Raw genomic sequence first — 23829 nt, 5'->3', positions numbered from 1 at the left:
TATTCAAATTCGTTTTTGAATAGTAAAATGAAAGTACTTCAGTAAACTGTGAATGTAGAATTTTTTGCAGTGTTAGAAAGTGGTGAAAATTCTAAAAAGGCTATCATTATCCCTTATGGGCCAGGAAATACTACCGTGCCACCTTAATTAACCCTTTCAGCGCCGAGACGTTGTTTTTTCACATGATTACGTTGCCATACATATTTCAATGACGTTACTAAAATGATACGTAACGTAACGTCAACACATTACCGTACAAGCACATGCACGATATCCTCCGTAATCGATTAATTGGACATCTCATATATTCGGAAAATTTCCCATATCTCCGGCCATCTTTGAATTAACTTGAGTTCACGTAACGAATGCGTATTTCCAGTGATTTTTGTTTAATTTTCAGGCTAGAATTCGAAGTTTTTTTTTATTCTTTTCTAGAATACTATTTGAAACACCCGACAATATGGAAATAAATGAAGATTCTTATAGCATGATGAATATCATTATCAATGAAGATATATTGATGAAAATATAGCTCAATTTATGTATTTTGATATAAAGAGGGTGGTACATGTAAAGGGTTATTTTCGTGCAACATGTTTTGACATTTTTTTTCCACGTGCAGCCGTGAAAAAGGTTGTCGTTATTCATCGTAATTTGTGAAATCGGTAAAAAGATCAATGTGCAAGAAAGTTTTAATTGTTTGTTCATCGTTAAATGGCAATTTTATTTCGCCTTCTTTCGTGTAGTTAGGGGAATATGGTGTAACTCGCACCATAAGAACTATTCAAGCTGATGCATTTTCCCCTCACAACTTTCGTGAAACTTTTTCTTGCGATACTTAAGTGTATACAGTGTTCTAAAAATACCAAAATCAATTGTATGTTTATATTCTATGATAAGAGCCTACCCCCTCTCTTAACGCCCTCTATAAAGCATCATCAAATATAAGATTTGATATCATCGAATGATTAAAAAAAACGATCAGTGTTCTCAGTTTCTTCATACTTGGCGCGGGTCTGTTTTTTTCTTAAGCACCATCGATGAAGAGTTCGACTGAACACTTTGCAGATCTTTGCATATCACCACAAAATTAGGGATACCAGTATATAGCATTGTTATAATTCAACAATCATATAAGTCTCAACTTATTGAGTAATAAATAGTTCAGCGGCAAATATTTCACGAATATACAACACTAACTTATCTTTTTTCTGATGTATAATCTGAAATAAGTTTGCTTTAACATTACAATTGTGTGACTTATCTTTCATTTTGATTTGCCGGTTTGGTTTTGAAGAATGTCACTTTTCTGACTAGACCAGTACATGTAGTTGAAAATATTTAGCATTCATTTTGCTTCTTTTTTACATAGCCTAAAAGTATTTTATTTTTTGGTATTCTATAATTCAAGTCAATTAATGTTTTACATGTCAACGGCATGCAAATTTTCATAATTTCACTAAATATTTATTTATAAAGCACTTGGTGTCTAAATTTAATGTATTAATACCTGTGGTTCAAACTGTCTTGACCTTTTTATAGAGTAAGCCGATTTTTTTTCCAGACACTATTTCTAAAAAGTGTACAATTAAAGGTACAGTTTTAAGAAATACTTTGCTGTGTGTGCTAAATACATGTCTGACCTAACCTCAGTTTGTCATTAAATGGGGCCTGTCGCTCCTATATACCTATTTTTCACTTCCGCGTTTTAGACCCTCCCCGATATTGGTTTATAAATTATACACATGGTACTATTTCCGCCACATGGAAATTATTTTGAGTTGAACAGCAATTTCCACCTGTTTAAAGCTATAAAAAGGGTATTTTAAACGCGTTTTCATAATTCAAGAGTAATACGATCCAAATAACTGACCACCATATTCGTATGTAAAATTCAGGGTGTAAAATATTGCAAAACATAAACAAATATGAAGTAAACAGGTTTATTTATAGGCATTCCCAAATGAGTATCAAGTAATAAAACTCCTCATGACTATGAAATTCTAATGGGGTGAACCTTAATCTTACAAAATTGAAACTTCCAAATTAATTGTGTAAACAACACTGAATTCACACAGTAGAATGTATAGAGGGTTTGTTCCCAACCTGTAATACACAGGTATTGGGACCGTTCGCCCAAATAACATGTTCGCCCCAGGTCCGTTCGCTCTGAGTTTGTTCACCCTACTATAAAAATATCAATATTCAGGACATTGAAATTGAATAAACTTATTCAGATATTTATGGAAACATTGAAATATTTAAAAGTTTATGGCTTGTTTACGATCATTAATTGTTCAATGACAAAATAATTCGGATCACCGATTATTGTGAAACTTTTATAACTCCTCATCTGGAAATAATTCCAATGAGAAGTTGTTCCATAATTGGAATTTAATACGTATAGAAGAAGAAGAAGATACTTGTCTTTTGATGGATTAATAATAAAAACAAACGTTTTGTTTTAATAAAATATTCAGCTTGAAATTAATAAAAACAATGATGTACATGTACGAACTGTAAATTATGAAACGGATTTACAAGTTCATTTATTTATACTCTAAGATTAGTCATACTGCATACATTCCTGATTGAGTAAATACAATTATTTTGTTAACAAATATCAATAAAGATAAATACATTGTATTCCAGTATTCTACTCTGCAAATCAAAGGGAAAATGATAAATTGATTGCAGCAATATAAATATTCTGTCAATTTTTCATCAAACTTTAACATATTTTGTTCAAATACTAAAAATAATGCGACTAGACAACAATTAGAAAAAATAAAATCAGGGCGAATGGACCCTGGGCGAACAGGTACATGTACTAGGGCGAACATGAATCAGGGCAAACGGACCCGGATTCGATGTTCAACGGCTGTTTTGCAAGACAAGCTGGGGCAGTGGAACATCGGAGCTCCTTATATAAGCAGATTGCATCATCAGATGTTAAATACAATAACACATATACACTATTTACAGTGTATCTGATAGGACTCTGTTCAAATGTGCTCTTGTTAGGCCAACATTAAAAATATCTTTGTTTCCCCTCCCAGATTGAGGTTATCAGGGTATGGGTCGGTAGGTAGGCAAATTATTTTATTTTATTTCTTGATATAATTTTTCTATATTGAATTTTTACAAAATTCAACAGGTAAGATAAGTCAAGAAAAGTGGAGTATTCCCTGTATTCAGTGTACAGCCCAGTTTTCTGGTGTTAAAACAGTATACAGGGACCTCCTTTTTTCCTATTCATTTTATGGTATCAAATCTACAAAAGCACACATTCTTCATGAGATAACAATGTTTTTAAATGAAAGCAAAAATCAAGCTTATTTCAAGTCTAATTTGATGCATAACTCACAACAATTCCTGTGTTCACCAATTCATACCTTGATCATCAATTATGAGATAACAAAAAGATGTGTTAATGACTTGGGAATTAAATTTCAATGAATAAAATTTTTCAATAGAAGTGAACATAATTCAGTTATGTTCAGTTACACCTGGATCATGCACCTTGGTCAATTAATTCCTAAACAAAAGATTTTTATGTTTTTTCGAGTTCTAGAAAAAACAAGGCTTCACTTATTGATGTTTTGTTGTTCGTAGAATACTTTGAGTATTTACAAATTCAACTGATGTAAGTTATAACGTTAAACGTGCCCTTTTGTAAATTTCATGCCATAAATTGAAAAATAAAAACACATTTAAACTGGTCTTGTTTACACCAGAAATCAGGGAGGTTCCCTGAAAGCAGATTCACATATCCAACATTTTCTGACTTGTGCCCAACCTGTTCGAAGTCGTAGACAAAGTAAATTGGTTTCAAAGCACGATTCAGACCTTTTTTACTCAAATATTTTATCCTTTAAACAGGAACAGAGGTAAAAGACAAAGCCAATCAAGGTGAACTCATGAGTGGGTTGAAAGATGCTTCAGATTTTTTATTTTCAGATATCACCCTTGCACACAAAACAAATCGTGTGGCAAGGCATTTTGTTTGTTTTCCTTGATTCCGAATCATATAGACGCTTCAATGCAAAAATGCCTTGATTTAAAACGCTTGTTGACTACAGCATCGGAAAGGTATTACAAAAAACCAACGCACATTTACTACAGCATCGGAAAGATATCGCCAAAAACCAACATAGCAAAAAAAAAAAATGGACAAGAATGGCCAATAACATTTTTTCGAGACGCAGCGATTTTACCATGTCGGGTGGGGGAGGGGAAACAAACAATATTTTATTTTTGGCCTTAGTGTTGAGCATGTAGAGTTAACTATTGTAATACAGGATTATACTGACATATTGCATTTACATTTTGTGTAAATAACTGAATCAGATTTTTTTTTTGTGTAGACATGGAATTGTTGGAAGAGCAACAAGAGCAAGCTGACATTAGTGCTAGTGAAGATGAGGTGAATTTAACAGGCAGTTGTACAACATAATCATAACGTTTTGCAGCAAGGACAATAAAACAAAATTTATAACATTATAAGATTGTTTAGAAATTTTCAACACTAGTAATACTAAAATTGAAAGCATTTTGATAAGTATAATATAAATATAGATTATTGTGGATCATCTCATGGAGATGGATTTTCTCCCTTGAGCTGGTTGGTGAAAGTGAGAAAAGCAATCGAGTTGAGATGATGACCAATGATAATCTGTTTATGGCTATTTTACCTATGGCGACGTTGATAATTTCATTTACAACCGCATGTGTCCCCCTTAATATAGTTTCTAGCGATAATTTTTCACATCACTCTACTGTGCTGAGAATGGAAATTATCAGTCAGTAAGATTAAAGGATAATTTCATAAAATAACCAATATACAAATTATTTACATTGTGACACCATGGTAATAAAACAGACTTTAGTAACATAATAAAACTTGTCACTTCTATTAAAAAATTACTAGATGCTGAGGTGTGTAACAAACAAAGATGAAAAAATTAAATTGAAAATCTTTGTCAAAAATATATACTAGTACTATTTAATCACATATATATATATACAAAAATCATTTAGAGTTTTTAAATTTCTATAACTTCAGTTTGTGAATGAATTATTGATGCAACATTTCTGCTTTCCTTGTATTTGCTTTGTTTAAATGAAATAACCATGATAACGTTTGAAATTGAATCACAATTTCTTTATCTGGGTCTGAGTAGGCCATACAACATTGTGAAATCAACAGATATCATCAGCTTGTTAAAAATAAGTATTACTCACATGTATGTAATTGGGATAAGATTTTTTTCTGTACATTTTCATACAAAATAGAATTATAGGTCATATGATATGAATTATACTCAGAAATTTATATATTGACTCAATTTGTTAACAATCTGTATTTATGTACACTATTTTATTAGTTTATTTTCTAATTGACAGGATGGAGATGACAGAAATCATCTAAAATTGTTGGATGCTATTTCCTCTTTGGATGGAAAGAAAAAGTATGGAGTTTATTAATATTCTTAAGAGTTATCTCCCTTATTTTGTTAAGGTTGATTAGAATTATAGTAAAATGCTAAAAACTTGAAGGGTTAATGTAAAGTCGAAAAATTTGACAAAACTTCAATTAAAGGAACAACTGATCTTCATCTATGAGTCATTCAGATCATGTCTGTAATTTGTTAGAATATTCGACCAGTAATTATTTTTTACATCAATAAAACAGGGACTTGTTTATATGTTAAGAAGAGCACAATAGGTGACATTAAGTAATGGATCATTCTATATAAAATGTTTTGCATGCTTTATGGCCTCTAGCAGATGTCAATCTAAAAGTTTTCAGAAAGGAATTCCTAGTGGTTCTAATTAGTTTTACATGAATAAAATACAATTCAAACCTCAAACCTATACATGGTACAGTTTGTACAGATAAGGTAAACTATCCTTCTTTAAGAGTAGACTAGTCGAATAGATAACCTATCTATCTGTCTATAGGACTAAGCTACTTTGAAAGGAGGATAGTATACCTTACCTAATAATGACTTCACATTTCATTTAACAAGCAAGCTAACCAAAGATATTACCTTTACCTACACACTCAATTCAATTGGCTGTAATGTTTTCCAATACTAGGGGTAATATGTCTTAGCACAACAGCACAAAAATTTTTGTTTACATATATTACCAGTACATATATTACCTGTACATATATTTCAGGACAAAATTACATGAGAGAACAGTTCATGCTTCACAGATATCTGAGTTCAATTTTAAGGCACAGACTGGTAAGTTTATATAAGTAACAATAATACAAGTACTATGGGAATGGGATAACAAGATTCAAGGATTTCATGGTATGGGAAATACAACAAATTTTACTTGAAATAGCATAGTTATCTCCAATTACAGAATTTAATATGAATGGAAATATATATATTATGGTATCTTTATTGTTGAATACTGACTCCAATTTTTTTTAACATACTGTGTTCCATTTAAAATCAGCAAAATTTCATTAAATATAATAATATTTAATTCTTAATGTATCTGGTTAATTGAGAAGATCAATTTTTGTTTATTTTCTTTTATAAAAAACTTATCTTAACTATGAAACAGGAGAGAAAATGTCACATGTTTTTGTAGTTAAGTGAAAAAGTCAACAAATTTACCATATTATTTGAAAAATTGTAAAAAGTCTTCTCCTGAACTTGCATGAATTTTTTGATTAATATATACATATAATCAATCATTGTGGTTTTTTTTTTCAGTGTCTAGTAAAATTAACATCTCTGAGTTGATGGGAACTCTGTCATCATCCAGGATAAAGAAACAGTTAAAGTCTGTAGAAGGCAGCAAAAAAGTTGTGTCTGTTCCATTACCTAGACACCAAAAAGAGAAGGTAAACATGTTTACATTACTGTAGATTGATTTATTATTGTGTGTACCAAATTTTGTGGATTGAGGAAAACTTGCATATGTGTGGATGGGCAAAGTCTGCATACATTCCTTTAGACAATTTGAAATTTGTTGAACATTTAAATTTGTGGCTCCTCTGTACCTACAAAAATCCAAAATTAGTATCCAAAGATTATTAATAAATTCACAGTTATATATTTGAATTATCAGAAAAGATAATGAAATAATGATATACAGCTAAGGAGATGTGGTATGATTGTGGATGTAAACAATTATAGGCAACCAAACAGCCTTCAACAATGAGAAAAAACCATACTGTATAGTTGGCTCTAAAGTGCCCATGAACAAAAAAGACGCAAAGTACAGATCTGAGAGAACAGCTACTGACAGCTAGTTTAAAGCTAATAACAACTCATGAAAAAAAAAATGTATCTAAGACTAACGATTCTCTTAAAATGATATACAGTCGACTCTCGTTATGTCGAAGTCAGCCGTACCAGAGAAATATTTCGAGATACACTTAGTTCGACTCAAACGAACACCGGAAGTTCGACAATCTAAGGGACACAACTCTTGCTTAGCTTGGTAAAGCTAAAATAAATCTGGGTGAATATGGCAAGGGGATCGATATTCTAGTATCAGATCGATGTATTTGTATGTCACAGTCTTTTATTATTATAATGACATTTTTTTACTTATTCAATTAAAAAAAATCCTATGGCTTTTCCAAGAGAGTAATTTCCAATCGATAGTTTCGTTATTCAGATCGGTTATAGCTGACAAAATAGTTTATTCTCGGATACAAGAGATTTAAGGAAATTTTGATTCTATTCATTTTGTTTAATCTCACTCTTTCTTTTCAAAAGAAAATATAACAAGATTAAAGACGCCGTTTGAGTAGTTTTTAGGTGATCATCAACGGAAGAGCTAATCCTCACTTTATACACACCCAAGCTCATTAGTGTAAATCACAAATTAATTGTTTTGTAAACATTTTAAATACTTTTACATGAACATTAACAATGTATCCCTATTTATTTATAAAAATTCTATAAAAGATAATCTTAGGTAAACACTCATGGAAATAGCATGTCATAAATCAATACAGTGTTCAGTGACCGGAAATTTAATTACACGTGTATTGTCAGATTAACTCTTCAATCCATTTTTAAAAACCCCGGAGGTCATGTTTTGACATATGTGTATTAGTTCGAGATAAAAAATGAATTTTGAATGCTTTTGTTAACCTTGGGACCGTAAATTTAGTTCGACTCAACCGAAATTTCGACTCATCCAATTTCGACTCATCAGGAGTCGAATTACATACTTTTGTATGGAATAAAGTTCGGGACCACGTGAAAACTTCGACTCATCCGAAATTTCGAGTCAACCGAGTTCGAGACAACGAGAGTTAACTGTATATCGTAAAAAAATATTCTTTTCAAACCTACATCTTTAATGTATGGTTAAGTAAAAATGATTTCAAATTACGAAATGTAGTGATGTTGTTGACTTGAGATAAGGATTATTCAGTAGTTTAGGTATTGTGTAAGTTTCGTAAATATCTTATTTGTATATTTACAGCTAGAGAGAAGTGTAGCATATGGTCAAACGAAAGAAGTTGTTGATAAATGGGACTCAATTGTACAGAAGAATAGAAAAGTTTGTATACATGTTTATTGTTGTCATGTTCATACCTGTCATGATTTTATAAGGAGGGTCAAGAGCACTTTCTATTAAATGCCACCATGCATTACAGTATATTTACTACATGTAAGTCTGTGTACATTTTCAGACAAATGTAAAAAATTATGTCTACCACCGATAAAATTTAATTTGCAATGCTTTCTCACATACCTTTTACTTAAAAATGCATGAATAAACATTGAAAATAGGAATCAGCTCTCCATTTATGTTTCTTCACTTCTATGAAATGATACTTAACTTCGTGAAAAAAGGACAGTTGATAAAGCCCATTTGGTTTGCTATGCGATTTGATTTATATTTATATGGTAAGCTTTCAGTATCTTTTGCTTCAGGCCACTCTATTTCTGCAGGTTGAATTTTTTTATGTCAATTTATTGTTTTTAATTTAAAGGTTTGATCATCAGCATAATCCTTTTTCTAGTAGAAATAAATGTAACACCAACTTAAAAAATATAGGTGTGAATATATTTATTACATTGCCTCAAATGTTTCATGTTTATTGTTGCAGACTTTGTGTCTACTTCTTTTAAGTTTTTTTTTATCTAACTGAGTTGCTGTTTAATGCATATACCTGTCATTTCCTTTCATCCAAATACAAATTGTTTAAGCAACTTAACTTATTATGTATATTTACAGGCAGAACAGTTAAAATTTCCATTAGAAAGACCTGTACTAAAACTTCACACAACAGAAGAGCAAGCCAGAGTCATTAAGGTAACCTTATATAATCTGTATTGTTAGCTGTTAAAATTCAACAAGATGAGGGTCATTGTAAAACATCTGCTTCTATTGTATGTTTATTTGTACTATTTTTATGCCTCTGCCATAATCTTGCATTTCTGTATTTCATTCATGTACCAGAAATTATAATGGATGGCTGTTTAATGTTAATTGGCAAATTAAAAGTATATTCAGGATGAGAACATACGAACAGGATACCCTTATTTGTACTAGATTGACATGATCAGCAAGATTTTTTTAAGATAACAGTCTGCAGGAAGACATGTCACCCTACCTGGATACATTTTCCTGACACCAGTCTACCAGTCTTAACTCTTACTCCTTAATTCCGCGTGCTAAGTGGGTCAAGCATATACCAATTTTAAAGCCTTTGGTTTCCACCTGTGTGACAACCCTCACTATTAAATAATTTATGAAGAATTTATATAGTTATGAAGACTGGAAACAATTATGAAGACTTATGACAGATATGAAGACTTAAGATAGTTATGAAGACTTAAGATAGTTATGAAGACTTAAGATAGTTATGAAGACTTAAGATAGTTATGAAGACTTAAGATAGTTATGAAGACTTAAGATAGTTACGAAGACTTATAATTTTATGACGACTGATTAAATTAATTTGATATATGATATATTTTACAGCCAAGGTCTTCCTTAGAGATAGAAGTGGCATCTTTACTGAAGGGGAGTGAAAATGTTGTATCAAACACACATGAACTTACACTAGCTGAAGAAAAGGCACTGCAAGCTATGAGTCTTGAAGAGGTAAGGTTTTACCACTTAAAGCTATGAGTCTTGAAGAGGTAAGATTTTACCACTTAAAGCTATCAGTCTTGAAGAGGTAAGGTTTTACCTCTTAAAGCTTTGAGTCTTGAAGAGGTAAGGTTTTACCACTTAAAGCTATGAGTCTTGAACAGTTAAGGTTTTAACACTTAAAACTATGAGTCTTGAAGAGGTAAGGTTTTACCACTTAAAGCTACGAGGCTTGAAGAGGTAAGGTTTTAACACTTAAAGCTTTGAGTCTTGAAGAAGTAAGATTTTAACACTGAAAGCTTTGAGTCTTGAAGAAGTAAGGTTTTAACACTTAAAGCTTTGAGTCTTGAAGAGGTAAGGTTTTACCACTTAAAGCTATGAGTCTTGAAGAGGTAAGGTTTTAACACTTAAAGCTTTGAGTCTTGAAGGGGTAAGATTTTACCACTTAAAACTATGAGTCTTGAAGAGGTAAGGTTTTACCACTTAAAACTATGAGTCTTGAAGAGGTAAGGTTTTACCACTTAAAGCTTTGAGTCTTGAAGAGGTAAGGTTTTACCACTTAAAGCTATGAGTCTTGAACAGTTAAGGTTTTAACACTTAAAACTATGAGTCTTGAAGAGGTAAGGTTTTACCACTTAAAGCTACGAGGCTTGAAGAGGTAAGGTTTTTCCACTAAAAGCTATGGGTCTTGAAGAGGTAAGGATTTACCACTTAAAAATCTATGAGTAGGTTTTAACACTTAAAGCTATGAGTCTTGAAGAGGTAAGGTTTTAACACTGAAAGCTTTGAGTCTTGAAGAGGTAAGGTTTAACACATTAAAGGTACTGATTATTTTGAGACTTTAAATGAAAAAGATAAGAAAAGACCCTTTAAGCTTCGAGTGATAACATTTCAAAGGAATAAAGGATTATATATGGCCGAAAAACTTTCTCTTAAAATATTTTTTTCGGTTGAAAAATATTCTACAATTAAGATGATCTGCAAACAAACAACAAAGCTTCATATTTTAGGTTGCATTTTATAAAATGTTAGGAGTTGTTTATAATGTAATTTCTGTAATATTTCAGGCAAGAGAAAGACTTGCTGAATTAAGGAAGCACAGGGCTTTGTTATCATATAGAGAAACAAAAGCAAGATGGCGTAATAAAATTAAAAGTAAAAAGTAAGTATGTGAAACCTTTGAAGATCCCTTGAATATCATGATCAAATTTGTATCTTTTTAATGGATATGGAAGATCAAGCTACTTTCCATATTCACTGAAAAGGCATTGGTTTTTTTTTCAAAGTTTTTTTTTTAAATAATGAATGATGGTATCTGAATTTCTGAAACCTTTAAGTTAAATGACTCAAATAAATGTTTTTTTTCTGCTCTGATTCCATTTTCATGGCTTAAACATGTAACTTGTGTTGTTGGCAAACAAAAAATTCCTACCTACTTACCCAACACTACAAGGCATTGAAGGGTAGAAACATTAAACAAAGATTCTTTTAAGGGTGGCCCAAACTATACATTAATCTTTTATTACCCATAAATATAACTATGCACTAGTGTTATATAAACGCGACTATCCATCTGTTTGTAACCTCATGTATGTGTTGGAGAAGTTCAGTCTCATATTTTATAGATGTTGTTGTTAGATTACTAGAAATTTTGAACAAAAAAAACCAGATCCAATTTCAGTATTTAATATTCCTATGAGGATTAAAGCTTGAAGGCATCATATTGATTCATTTTCACTCCAATCTTCATCAGAAATAAACATCTTTGAGGAAAACTTAAAGGTTCCTGTATGTCAAAGATCAAGGCACATCATGTCTGAGAGAACTAAAGCTTGTTAGCAACTTGGGCTTAAGTTTTCCATCCATTTAATCACTAAATAACTACACAATTATGTATTTAGAAATTGGAATGTGGAAAAATAGGGATTGAGCTAATATGCAGGAATATGAGTCGCCTATTTAAACAAGTTTTCTTTTATCATACTCAGGAGTGACATTTATTTTTAAGATGGCTTCAGAATTTCAATAAAAATTTATTTTTCATGCACATCATTACAGATATCATAGAGTATTAAGGAAAGAAAAAATGAAAAATGAGAAGAAATCATTGGATGAATTGGCAAAGACAGATCCAGATGCTTACATGGACAAAGTGACAACTGCAGACAAACAAAGAGTAGAGGTGACAAGACTTCTAATTCAACATAATTTGTAACGTTCATTTTGATTGGATAACGTCACTAATTTTCATGGCATCAATTCACAATTGAAAATGTATGCGCAAGTGCAAAGGACAAATTTTAAGCGCTAACATGTCACCAGTAAACTTTATATGTGACCATCTAGTTAGAGCTTAAAATACAATACAGTTATCTCCTAAACAGAGTCAGGGGCATAGTTGTTCTTTTGTTTAGATAATTTGAGTAGAATTTGAACAATATAATAGTTATTAGAAGTTTGTAGCAAATTTATGTATGATAACACATGACAACTTTGACTTGTTTCATTATAATCTTGAGTTATGTCCCTTGGTGTGTAAATAATTTGTAATTTTGATGTTTCTACCAGTAAAGTTTTGAAGCCTTGACCAAATCATACTAAATTCAAAAATTATTGTATTTTGCAGTTGTAATATTTCATTATGTGGACAGAGTCAAATAGGAAGTTCTTTTCAGTATCTAAAGTACTGTTGAATGAAGTCCTTGCAAAGTTTCAGTCACTTTTTAAAACTTTTATATAATACATAGATATAAGAAGATGTGGTATGAGTGCAAAGAGACAACTCTCCATTCAAGTCACAATTTATAGAAGTAAACCATTATAGGTCAAAGAGCGATCTTCAACAAGTAGCTTTGGCTCACACTAAACAGCAAGCTATATAGAGACCCCAAAAAGGACTAGTGTAAAACCATTCAAACAGGAAAACAATTGGTCTATTCTATATAAAAAAAAAAAAATGAGAAACACTTTTGAACCACATCACATACATACCATTCATGGTTAAATTCTCCATTTAGCATGTGGCCTGATTTGCATATTCCTGTGATATGATGGAATAAGATATCTTTTTCTGTGGACACATTATTCTTTCATTTTCAAATATTAAAGTAAAATGTTGAAAAGTGAAAAAACATTTTAACTGTTACTGTATATCTAATATATTCTGACTTGAAAAGAAAATTCTATATATAACATTTCATGTGAAACAAAAAAAACAGACTGAATGCATGCTCTGACATTATTCGATTTTGAGAAGTTAAATTATTATATGACCACATTGTTAGTAAACGGTACCTTCAATGTTAATTTATGGTTGACATATTTAACTTATATGGTATTTTTTGTTCCATTTTCAGGAAAGGATGAGTTTAAAACACAGAGGAGGAAGTAAATATATGAAGAAAAAAATGATTTATGGAAAATATGATGACCAGGTGAGTTGTCTCCTCATGGCAGTTGTCTCCCCATGGCAGTTGTCTCCCAATGACAGTTCCATCAAAAAATTCTATTTTATTATGTTGAATGGTACTTTTCACATGAATAATAGAAAAGAGAGTTAATTTTTTATGCCCCACCTACGATGGTAGAGGGGCATTATGTTTTCTGGTCTGTGCGTCCGTTCGTCCGTCCGTCTGTCCCACTTCAGGTTAAAGTTTTTGGTCAAGGTAGTTTTTGATAAAGTTGGAAGTCCAATCAACTTCAAATTTAGTACACATGTTCCCTATGATATGATCTTTCTAATTTAAATGCCAAATTAGAGTTTTTATTCCAATGTCACGGTCCACTGAACATAGAAAATGAAAGTGCGAGTGGGGCATTCGTGTACTGAGGACACATTCTTGTTTGGATATAATTATAGAATAACTAATCGAAGAATTCAAATAGAGAAAAATATTCAACGAGTGACCAATTCACGAATGTGAGTAGCGCACGATTTTATTATCAGTATTGTTTGGTCACTAGTTGAATATTTTTCGATATTTGAATTCTTTAATAAGTCATTCTTTTTATTACATTAGCAAATAAAATTGATAATGGAAATGGGGAAAGTGCCAAAGAGACAACAACCCGACCATAGAAAAAAACAACAGCAGAAGGTCACCAACAGGTCTTCAATGTAGCGAAAAATTCCCACACTCGGAGGCGTCCTTCAGCTGGCCCCTAAACAAATATATACTAGTTCTGTGATAATGAACGCCATACTAATTTCCAAATTGTACACAAGAAACTAAAATTAAAATAATACAAGACTAACAAAGGCCAGAGGTCCTGACTTGGGACAGGCGCAAAAATGCCGCGGGGTTAAACATGTTTGTGAGATTTCAACCCTCCCCCTATGCCTCTAGCTAATGTAGAAAAGTAAAATGCCTTTTTTAAAAGAAATTAATGTAAAACATGTAAGGAACTATATCTTTTTACTACACATTCATAATTTGTTTTGATCCACCGTTATCGACGTCTTGACAACGCCTATTGTTGTATGACGTCAGAGAGTGAAATAACCACGTTTTTTTCACATGTGAAATTATCGGTTTTAATTTAACCATGTAGGTTACAAGAGCGCAATTATTTGTTTACATTTTACCGGCAAGTTTTTTACCCCAAGATGGTACTCAGAATAGAATCCTATACGGCTTCTGATTGGTTGATACAGGATTGGAATAATATTTAATCGAAAGCTTATCCAATTAGGTTTAAAAATTGCCGAAAATCATATTCACCTTTTATGAAGTATAGAAAATATCTTCCATTTCTGTACGTCGGACCCATTAAAAATATGCCATTTTCTTTAAGCGAAAAAAGTAGGCATTTTTTTTTGACTGCATTTTAAGTCAATTTGAGCCGCATGACCCTATATATTTTTTTAGTTGTAATGCAACACTGGCATTTCTTGTAACAGGATCTGCTACCCGTTTTTCCCTAGCTTGTGTAGTCTTCGAGAAAAGAAAAAAAAATACGGAACACTAGTGGTACCCTATGGAAAATGCATTACGAATAATTGCGCTCTTGTAACCTTTAGAGAAATGACACTTTTTTTTAATTAGGCTTTGAAAATATCAAACATTGTCATTATGCTCGGAAAAAATGTGAAACAGTGAGAAATGGGGTCAAATGGACTTTTCATCAACGTGAATTCATGCTATAGTCTGTTTCCTATTTGTATTGATTTCTATATCTAAATCTAGGGTGGGCTCGAATGTCGACAAAGTATGAAGAGAATAAAACGTTTTTGTGATTTCTATTGTTTTTATCAGAAAAAGCATGTGTTTATCTTGAATTTGAAGGTAAATTTTGGCTCTTAACCATAATGACCATGTCTTAGTTGCTGTTCTAGCCAAAAGCTAATTTCGTGAAAATTGGCCAAAAGGGTCCCTAAGCAAATACCAACGAATTAGTTAAATTGCAAAGTAGAAAAAATAATCTTGGCATTGAATATTGTAGTCCAAGAATAGTTTCTCTTGCCAAAGTAGTAATATTATCATATTTTCAAAATTTGGAAAAACTATAGTCTGTTTCAAAAACGTGTTTTTTCAAGAAATGGTTTCATATAAAGCCATTCTTAAAAATTCGATGTAGCTTTTCCATATCAGAACAGTTTTGTCGACAATATGATCAGTGCTGGATGACTTTTGAAAAATTAGGCCAGTAAATTAACATTACCTTCATATCTCTTTGACAAGTACCGTATTTGGTAAAAAATCAGTTCCAATTTTTGGCCTGATCGGCGTACAAAAACTAGTTCTCCGTTCTCCAAATTCAGAGAGTCATCAGATAATGTTTTGAAGATATGATATTATTTAGATAGACACTAGCACGACTTTTGGCTCGGGCGCTTAATTTTCGGATTTTTTTTTCACTACCGTATAGGTTACAAGAGCGCAAATATTTGTTTACATTTTACCGGCAAGTTTTTTACCCAAGATGGTACTCAGAATAGAATCCTATACGGCTTCTGATTGGTTGATACAGGATTGGAATAATATTTAATCGAAAGCTTATCCAATTAGGTTTAAAAATTGCCGAAAATCATATTCACCTTTTATGAAGTATAGAAAATATCTTCCATTTCTGTACGTCGGACCCATTAAAATATGCCTTTTTCTTTAAGCGAAAAAAGTAGGCGATTTTTTTCGACTGCATTTTAAGTCAATTTGAGCCGCATGACCCTTTATATTTTTTTTAGTTGTAATGCAACACTGGCATTTCTTGTAACAGGATCTGCTACCCGTTTTTCCCTAGTTTGTGTAGTCTTCGATAAAAAAAATACGGAACACTAGTGGTACCCTATGGAAAATGCATTAGGAATAATTGTGCTCTTGTAACCTGTAATTCGTTGCAACCAATGTAATAAGAAAAATTATCTCCCTTTAATTTTATAAATTGACAATATGAATACAATTATCTCAATACTTATCAAGTCACATAATTTGCATTTATAAAATAATCCCAATAACTTGTCGATTTGTCCATGTGCATGTTAAGCTTATAAGGCTGGATAGATATAGAAAACTACATGAAAGAAAAATTCCAGTCCAACATGTCAAAGGGGAGATAATTCAAACTTATTAAAATATTGCTGTATGTAGGAATTGTTTCTTGAATAAGCAGCTCCTCTAAAATAGCTTTAATGATGAAACTTAACAAAGATATTGAGAATACTCACAGTGGAATAAATTATGTCAAACATGCAAAAGGAGAGATATCTTAGGCATATTTAAAATATGTTATCTGCAAGTCATTTTTGATCTCACTGAACATTAACCAAATAATAATCAGTAAATCTTACAAGAATCATTATTGAATGTACTGTAATTTTATTATAGCCTTTCATTTAATTTTTGCTATACAAGTGAAACGTTCTTTTTGGTTTTTTTAATTAGTTCATTTGTTCTTTTAGGCTCGCCAAACAGTTCAAGACATGATTCAGAAAAACAAAGAATTGACACAGAAAGCGGAGGTTGTTAGTGATAGTGAATCTGATGCTGTTAGTATGGATTCTGAAGATGAAATGAATATGTTAGAAAGTGCTGTGTCAGCATCTGAGAATCCATGGATGAAAGCCTCAAAACCCTCTAAACCATCTGGATATGAAAAGATTGAAGAAGTGAAAAATGAGGACAAAATGTCACTTCCTGTGGAAAGTGAAGATGAAAGTGAAAATAAGATTATGTTATCAAATGTTGTTCAGAAGGTCATTATTGAGGACACAAATAATTTGGGTGAAAATAGTCAAAATTTAGATGTAAACTTCATAGAAATAAAAGGTGATAAAAGCGATGACAATTTAAAAACTGTAACGGCAGATGAAAAGATACAAGTAACTAAAGATAAGAAAGGAAAGAAAAAAAATGTAAAAAAAGTTGAAGAGGTACAAGAAACTGAAGATAAGAAAGGAAAGAAAAGAAAGAAAGAGAAAATTACTAGTAAAAATATTGATGCAATTGATAACATTGATGACTTATTTAAAGATTTTGAATCAAGCAAAAAAGTCCAGAAAGGAAATACAATTAAAAAAAGTATTCATGAAAAAATTATGAAAAGTCAAAAAGAAACTTCTGGTTCAAATTCCACAGATGTACCAACAAGTAAGAAAGACAAAAGAAAAAGAAGAAGAAAGGAAAAACAAAATGAGAGAGAGATAGAAAAACAAAAGAAGATAGATATAGTAAAAGCAAAGTTACAAAAAGAAGATGAAAATGATGAATCTGAGGAAGAAAGTTTTATTTCTGAAAAATTAGAAAGAAAATCGCAGCTTGATGACTTTGAAGGTGATATGTCTGATGATGAAATGGGGGAAGACACCAGAAAAGGAAGAAAAAAGAAAGATGAAAGTGAGGATGAAATTGATCGAAAGAAGATTGAGGAAGATGTCTATGTTGATCCAAAGAAATTAATGACCTTGGAATCAAAGATTGATAAGTCACAAATGCCAGACATGATAGTTGATGACAATGACATTGATAATGAGGAACAACAAAAACTGGCAATAGCACAAGCCTTTGCTGATGATGATGTCATTGAAGAATTTAGTCAGGAGAAGAAGAAAGTAGAAAACAGAGATAAGCCAAAAGATATTGATCTGACTCTTCCTGGCTGGGGTGAATGGGGAGGAACAGGGGTCAAAGTATCCAAAAAGAATAAGAAAAGGTAAATATCAAATAATACATTGTTAAATATGGAAACAAATCTTATACATTCTTGATTTAAAGGTAAACATTAGTAACTTAGGTACAAGCATGACAAGTACAGGATTTGTTTTCAGAGAGGATGACCGATCCAATATGCTTTACATGCTTTCAGTGTAGCATTAAGAAGGAAAGTTTTGGTTTTAAAAAAACTTGCAGACATCTTTATATTTTGGACAAAATCAACTTTTTAAATGCACTGCATTTTTATATTCTTCTATTACCATGATAAACAAAATATTAACTGATGTTTACAAAATACATGTAGGTAGTAAGTACAAGTACTGTATTTGTGATCACTTCAAATTTTACCTTTCTGAATTTGTTAAATATCATATTGATTGTATTGTAAATTAAGAAATGATGAAGTAGTCTACTTTGAAAGAAAAAGTTGAAAATTGATTTGTTATGCAATATAAAAGAGGATAGTTTTCCTCCAGAAATCCATTTTTTTTCTAACTAGACATCAGTTACCAATGGATGATATGAACAAGAGGAATGAAGAAACAATCAACCAATCAATGCAGAAGTGAAACACAAATGTTTATGAAACATATTTAAAACATATTTTATAATAATAAGTATGTCTGTTCTTCATATATAATCTCTCTATCTTTCAATTTAAATTCTTGTAGAAACCCAATGTTTACAAATCATACACTGTAAAACTTTTTATATAAAGTTGTATGTATGTCTGTTCTTGTTATATTTTAATATACTCTTAATTTTCTACTTTATAAATTTTTGTAGGTTTATTATAAAGGCTCCATCTGCACTCCCTAGAAAAGACAGAAATTTGGGAAATGTTATTATAAGTGAACAGAAAGACAAATCTATAGCTAAATACCAGGTTAGTAGTATTTTATCATCTTTCTTATTATTAAAATTGAGAATGGAAATGGGGAATGTGCCAAAGAGACAACAACCCGACCATAGAAAAAAACAACAGCAGAAGGTCACCAACAGGTCTTCAATGTGGCGAGGAATTACCGCACCCGGAGGCGTCCTTTAGCTGGCCCCTAAACAAATATATACTAGTTCAGTGATAATGAACACCATACTAATTTCCAAATTGTACACAAGAAACTAAAATTAAAATAACACGACTAACAAAGGCCAGAGGCTCCTGACTTGGGACAGGCGCAAAAATGCGGCGGGGTTAAACATGTTTGTGAGATCTCAACCCATACCTATACCTCTAGCCAATGTAGAAAAGTAAACGCATAACAATACGCACATTAAAATTCAGTTCAAGAGAAGTCCGAGTCTGATGTTGACTTTATTGTTACATATATTCAATAATTAGCTTGACTCTTATAGGAAATTACATTTTACATTTTTTTAAATTTTAACTAGACATATAAGATATGACAATTCAAAACTATAACAGATAACATGATAGTCTAATTATTCGCTAGAGTTATCATCAGATAAGTGAACATGACAAATTTCATTAGTTGACACTTTATTTGAGTTCTTGTCTTTCAATGATGATTTTCATACATTTTGTGTTTTTTAAAGCATTAGCATGTTTAGTAGATGGAAACTGTAAGCAGCAAAAGGATCAGCAAAATAAGACCTACAACTAAGTCAACATTACTCACTTATTTTTTGTGTTTCAACTGTTTGTCAAATAAATAGTTAAGATAAAAGCCAGCTGTAGATAATAAAAAGGATCCGAAAGATAAGGTCTAACAAAACTGATATTTTTATTTTCCCTTTGATGAACATTTGTACCATTTTTTTGTTGCTTTTGGCTATTATCTTGAGAACTGTAATAGATGGGGAGCAAGGGTCCGGAAACGGTCATATATGCCAGTCTTGACCTAAACTGAAAGTAGTTTGTCCTAAATGAGTAATTGGGATTTAGGACAAATTTTATTTTTTTACAGAAATAATTTCGGTCATTCAATGTCATTTCGTTGAGATCGAGTTTCTAACATTGTCTAAATCACCATTTTGAACTTATTTTTTGTTGTTATCCTTTTCCTGTAATAAAACTGCCACTCCAGTAAAGTGTTATAATCCTGATGGCCCTCCTAATAACTATAGTAATGCCTCCGGGAAATATTGGCTAATGATCGCTAATCTCTTTAACTGTGTTTTTAATTAAATTTTTTATTGATCACGAGCTCAGAACTAATATTTTAAAGAAATTAAAAGTTCATAACAACTGTCTGCATTATTTAATTACTTTTCTCAGCTTAGACAATTGTCAATTCTGATTTAAAATTAAATTAAAATTAAATTAATTTACGTAGAACAAAATATTGTTTCACTACAAACACACGTGCTTTGTTTACTAATACGCATGCTTGAAATTCTCTTCCGCAAATTAGACACTAAATCGTAAATTAAAAATGATTTCGTGCTAAATTAAACAAGTCCAACTATTATAATTAATATTCAAACACTATTAAAGGTAGAACAGTTAAAAAGCCGACGATTTCCTGTGAATTTGATAAACAAAACAAATCCCGGAAATGAGTCCGGAATTGGTCGTTTTACTATTGTCGTAAAACATCCGGTTATAATTTTGTCTTCAATATCGAAAGAAGCGTAAGCGAAGTTTGAGAAATTTATCGTTTTGAGTCATTAAAATCATTTCATTTTTAAACTGGTGCCTTCCTTTTATTGCTCAAGATCGATTTTAAGGAACATGGTAGGGAAATTTCTGAAGTAAATGCGATGCAACAGTTTAACAATTTCGTTGATGCTACGAGTATGACTGTATGAGCATACACACAATCTTTGTTTAAAAAGGGCACCAACTTTTAAGTTATCCCAAAATGACCGAAATTAGGTGAAAAAATTTCCGGATCCTTAATGGGGAGACACTTTGAACAGCTTAAATAATCAGCAAGATAAGATTTACATAATGGTGAAACACCACTGAGTTGATCTGGATCAAACCTGGTCACAATCTTCTTGTTGCATACCGTACTTGTATAAGGGGGGAGGGGGTATATTCAGGCTTTAAGGTTTATGTACCCTTCTGTAGCCATTTTTGTACGAACTTTTCAAACTTCAATTGTATCAAAACATTTTAATTTTGACTGTACATGTAGGTCACTGACTGCTGTTTTTTTTAAATGAATTTTTAGCATTTTGTTATCTTTTTTTAGGTCAGTGATCTTCCTTTTCCATATGTTAGTGTGAAGCAGTTTGAACAGAGTATAAGAGCTCCTATAGGAAAGACCTGGAATCCAGAAACAGCGTATAAACAGTTAGTGAAACCGAAGATTGTAACGAAAATTGGAACTATCATAACACCTATAGATAAGGAGGAAACATTCAAGAAACAGAAGAATAAACGGAAAGCTGACCTTGACTTTATTAAACCTCCAATTGAAGTTAATAAATTTAAATCAAAGAAAAGAAAGAAACAATGAAATGTTTACAAAAATAATAAAATTATATACATATTGTTTTGAGTTAATGAGACATTGTGTACATAATACATATTTATGTATTGAGATTTATGTTTTAACAAAATATTAAATTGAAAATGAAAATAAAAATTATGGAAATTAAACCATCATGGCTGCTCCCATAGGTTATGCCATGGCAAGTGACATAGTTACATACTAAATCATGTCAAAAGATCCCAGCACTGTAATGCAGTTCTTTGTATCTAAGGCTACTGTAAATTCATAAATTATTGCATGCATTTATTATTGAGATTTTTGTAAAATTGACAAATATGCAAGATTAATTATTGCGATGACAGGTAAATCTGCATATATGTATCGAATATGAGAATGTGAGTTCTTATTATTGTGGTTCTCACTCAGTCGCAGTATTCGCATTAATAAAAACCTCGCAATAATTTCTGAATTTACAGTAAGTGGGGCAAACATGAAAAAATTAGCTTACACCTTACTTCAATGGTATCACTAGCACTGGTATGAGGGGAATACTAAGTTGACCTTGACCATGCTAAATCAGTGTTATGAAGCATACAAACTGAGGATTGCATTAACAAAAAACACACTATAAAGAGCAAAGAGATCTATCAAATACTGTAATCATTGCAAGACAGCCTTGTTGGAACAACTGTTGATGATTTAGAAATTGCTGTATAGTTACTTGTCTAATGTTATTCTAGATAAAACTTAATATGGATAATTGAAATTACCTATGTAAGATATGCTACACCAACCACCAACCAACTCTTTTGAAAATAGATTTACCGACATTAATGGACACAAACATAGTGCCCACAAAGGCTGACTTTGTACAGAATAATACAGATGTAAAATGTGGTTAAGTTAACCAAGTATTATGTATGCTCAAACATTCCTCTTTGCTTCAACACTGAGCCTTTGCTCACACTGAACAGCAAACTATAAAGAGCCCTAAAATGACTAGTGTAAAACCAATCTAACAGGAAAACCAACACTCTGATCTATATATCTTTTTATTATCTTATCTAAAACTATTGTTAAGTTTGAGAATGACCAACCTTGACATTGGGCTAAGATGCCAGATGAACTACACATTACTATAATATAGAGATGTGTTAAGGGTGGCAATGAGACAAGCTAGAAAAGTTTTATCAGTTGAAAATTATGGTCTCGCACAGAACATATGACCATCAGTTTAATAAGCAAGATGTGAATAATATTAGTTACAAAATTATAGATGGACACCTATTAAATTTAAACAAAGAGTATGGGGTATTCATCCATGAAAAAAAATCAGTATATTCACAGAAAAAATTACACAAAAAGCTAAGGAACAGTGCTTTTAAAGCTGTTCTTCATCTCATTGTTTATTCTCAGTTCCTATTTTTCTCCTTTCTCAATCACAGCAGCTCTCAGAAACAACAGCCAAATGCACATAGTCTTAAGGTACTAGCTGTGCATGCATTTTGGTTGTGTATGCAGGTTCATAAAAAGAAAGTTAAACAAAAAGTGGATTCTCAAAAGGTTACATTGAAGGGGGGGGAGGTTATATGTAATATCTGTCTTTTACCCATAGCACAGAATATATACATTTGTTGGGATGTCATTTAAGTGGTTTTATAATAAAATCATATTTACACATGGCAGATATTGGATGCACTGTGAATCTAGTCTTGATGGCCTGAAAGTCCTCAATATCTATCATGTCTCTGGTATTGTATGATTTTGTATCCTGAATTTTCTGGTGAAAAAGCAATGTTTGTTTTGATTTCCTGTGAAAACAAGTCACATGGAACATATTTGGTTTGATTGTCTAGTGTGCACCTTGAAAACAAGGCTTAATTCTGGTATCAATATTGCTATGTTATTATGAAAGACTTTTTGGAACAATAGTAATCTTGAAACTTCTGTCTGTTTTTGAAATGGTGGTTATTTCAACTTCTCCAGAAGTGATGTCTTGAGCTCTGGGTCACCTTGAGCTCTATACATGTATAGTACTTTGGCAATAAATCTAGAAGAGTTGCACTGGACCATTTCGAACTGGTGAATGTGTTCCTGCTAGTGGATTACATTCTAAGTGAGGCCTGAGTTCTGCATGGTATGCTTGATATTTTTATTGCCTCACTTGAACATGGAAATGTAACAGT

The 23829-nt window shown here is 31.7% G+C and overlaps 1 protein-coding gene across 1 annotated transcript; it reads left to right on the top strand.

Moving 5' to 3' along the window:
* The first annotated feature begins 1741 nt into the window (after positions 1-1741).
* LOC143047989 (U3 small nucleolar RNA-associated protein 14 homolog A-like) lies at positions 1742-21703 on the top strand. The gene is made up of 14 exons (XM_076221382.1): positions 1742-1820; positions 4368-4426; positions 5407-5471; positions 6187-6254; positions 6738-6868; positions 8470-8547; positions 9229-9306; positions 9979-10101; positions 11157-11251; positions 12148-12271; positions 13446-13523; positions 16988-18237; positions 19026-19125; positions 21401-21703. The coding sequence occupies exons 2-14, from the start codon at positions 4370-4372 to the stop codon at positions 21665-21667; spliced, it is 2514 nt and encodes an 837-aa protein (XP_076077497.1). The 5' UTR covers positions 1742-1820; positions 4368-4369; the 3' UTR covers positions 21668-21703.
* Positions 21704-23829: the final 2126 nt, after the last annotated feature.

This window comes from Mytilus galloprovincialis, chromosome 10, assembly GCF_965363235.1.
Source record: "Mytilus galloprovincialis chromosome 10, xbMytGall1.hap1.1, whole genome shotgun sequence".
NCBI lineage: Eukaryota > Metazoa > Mollusca > Bivalvia > Mytilida > Mytilidae > Mytilus > Mytilus galloprovincialis.
The sequence above is the reverse complement of the archived record's forward strand: the minus strand, read 5'-3'. Positions and strand labels throughout refer to the sequence as shown.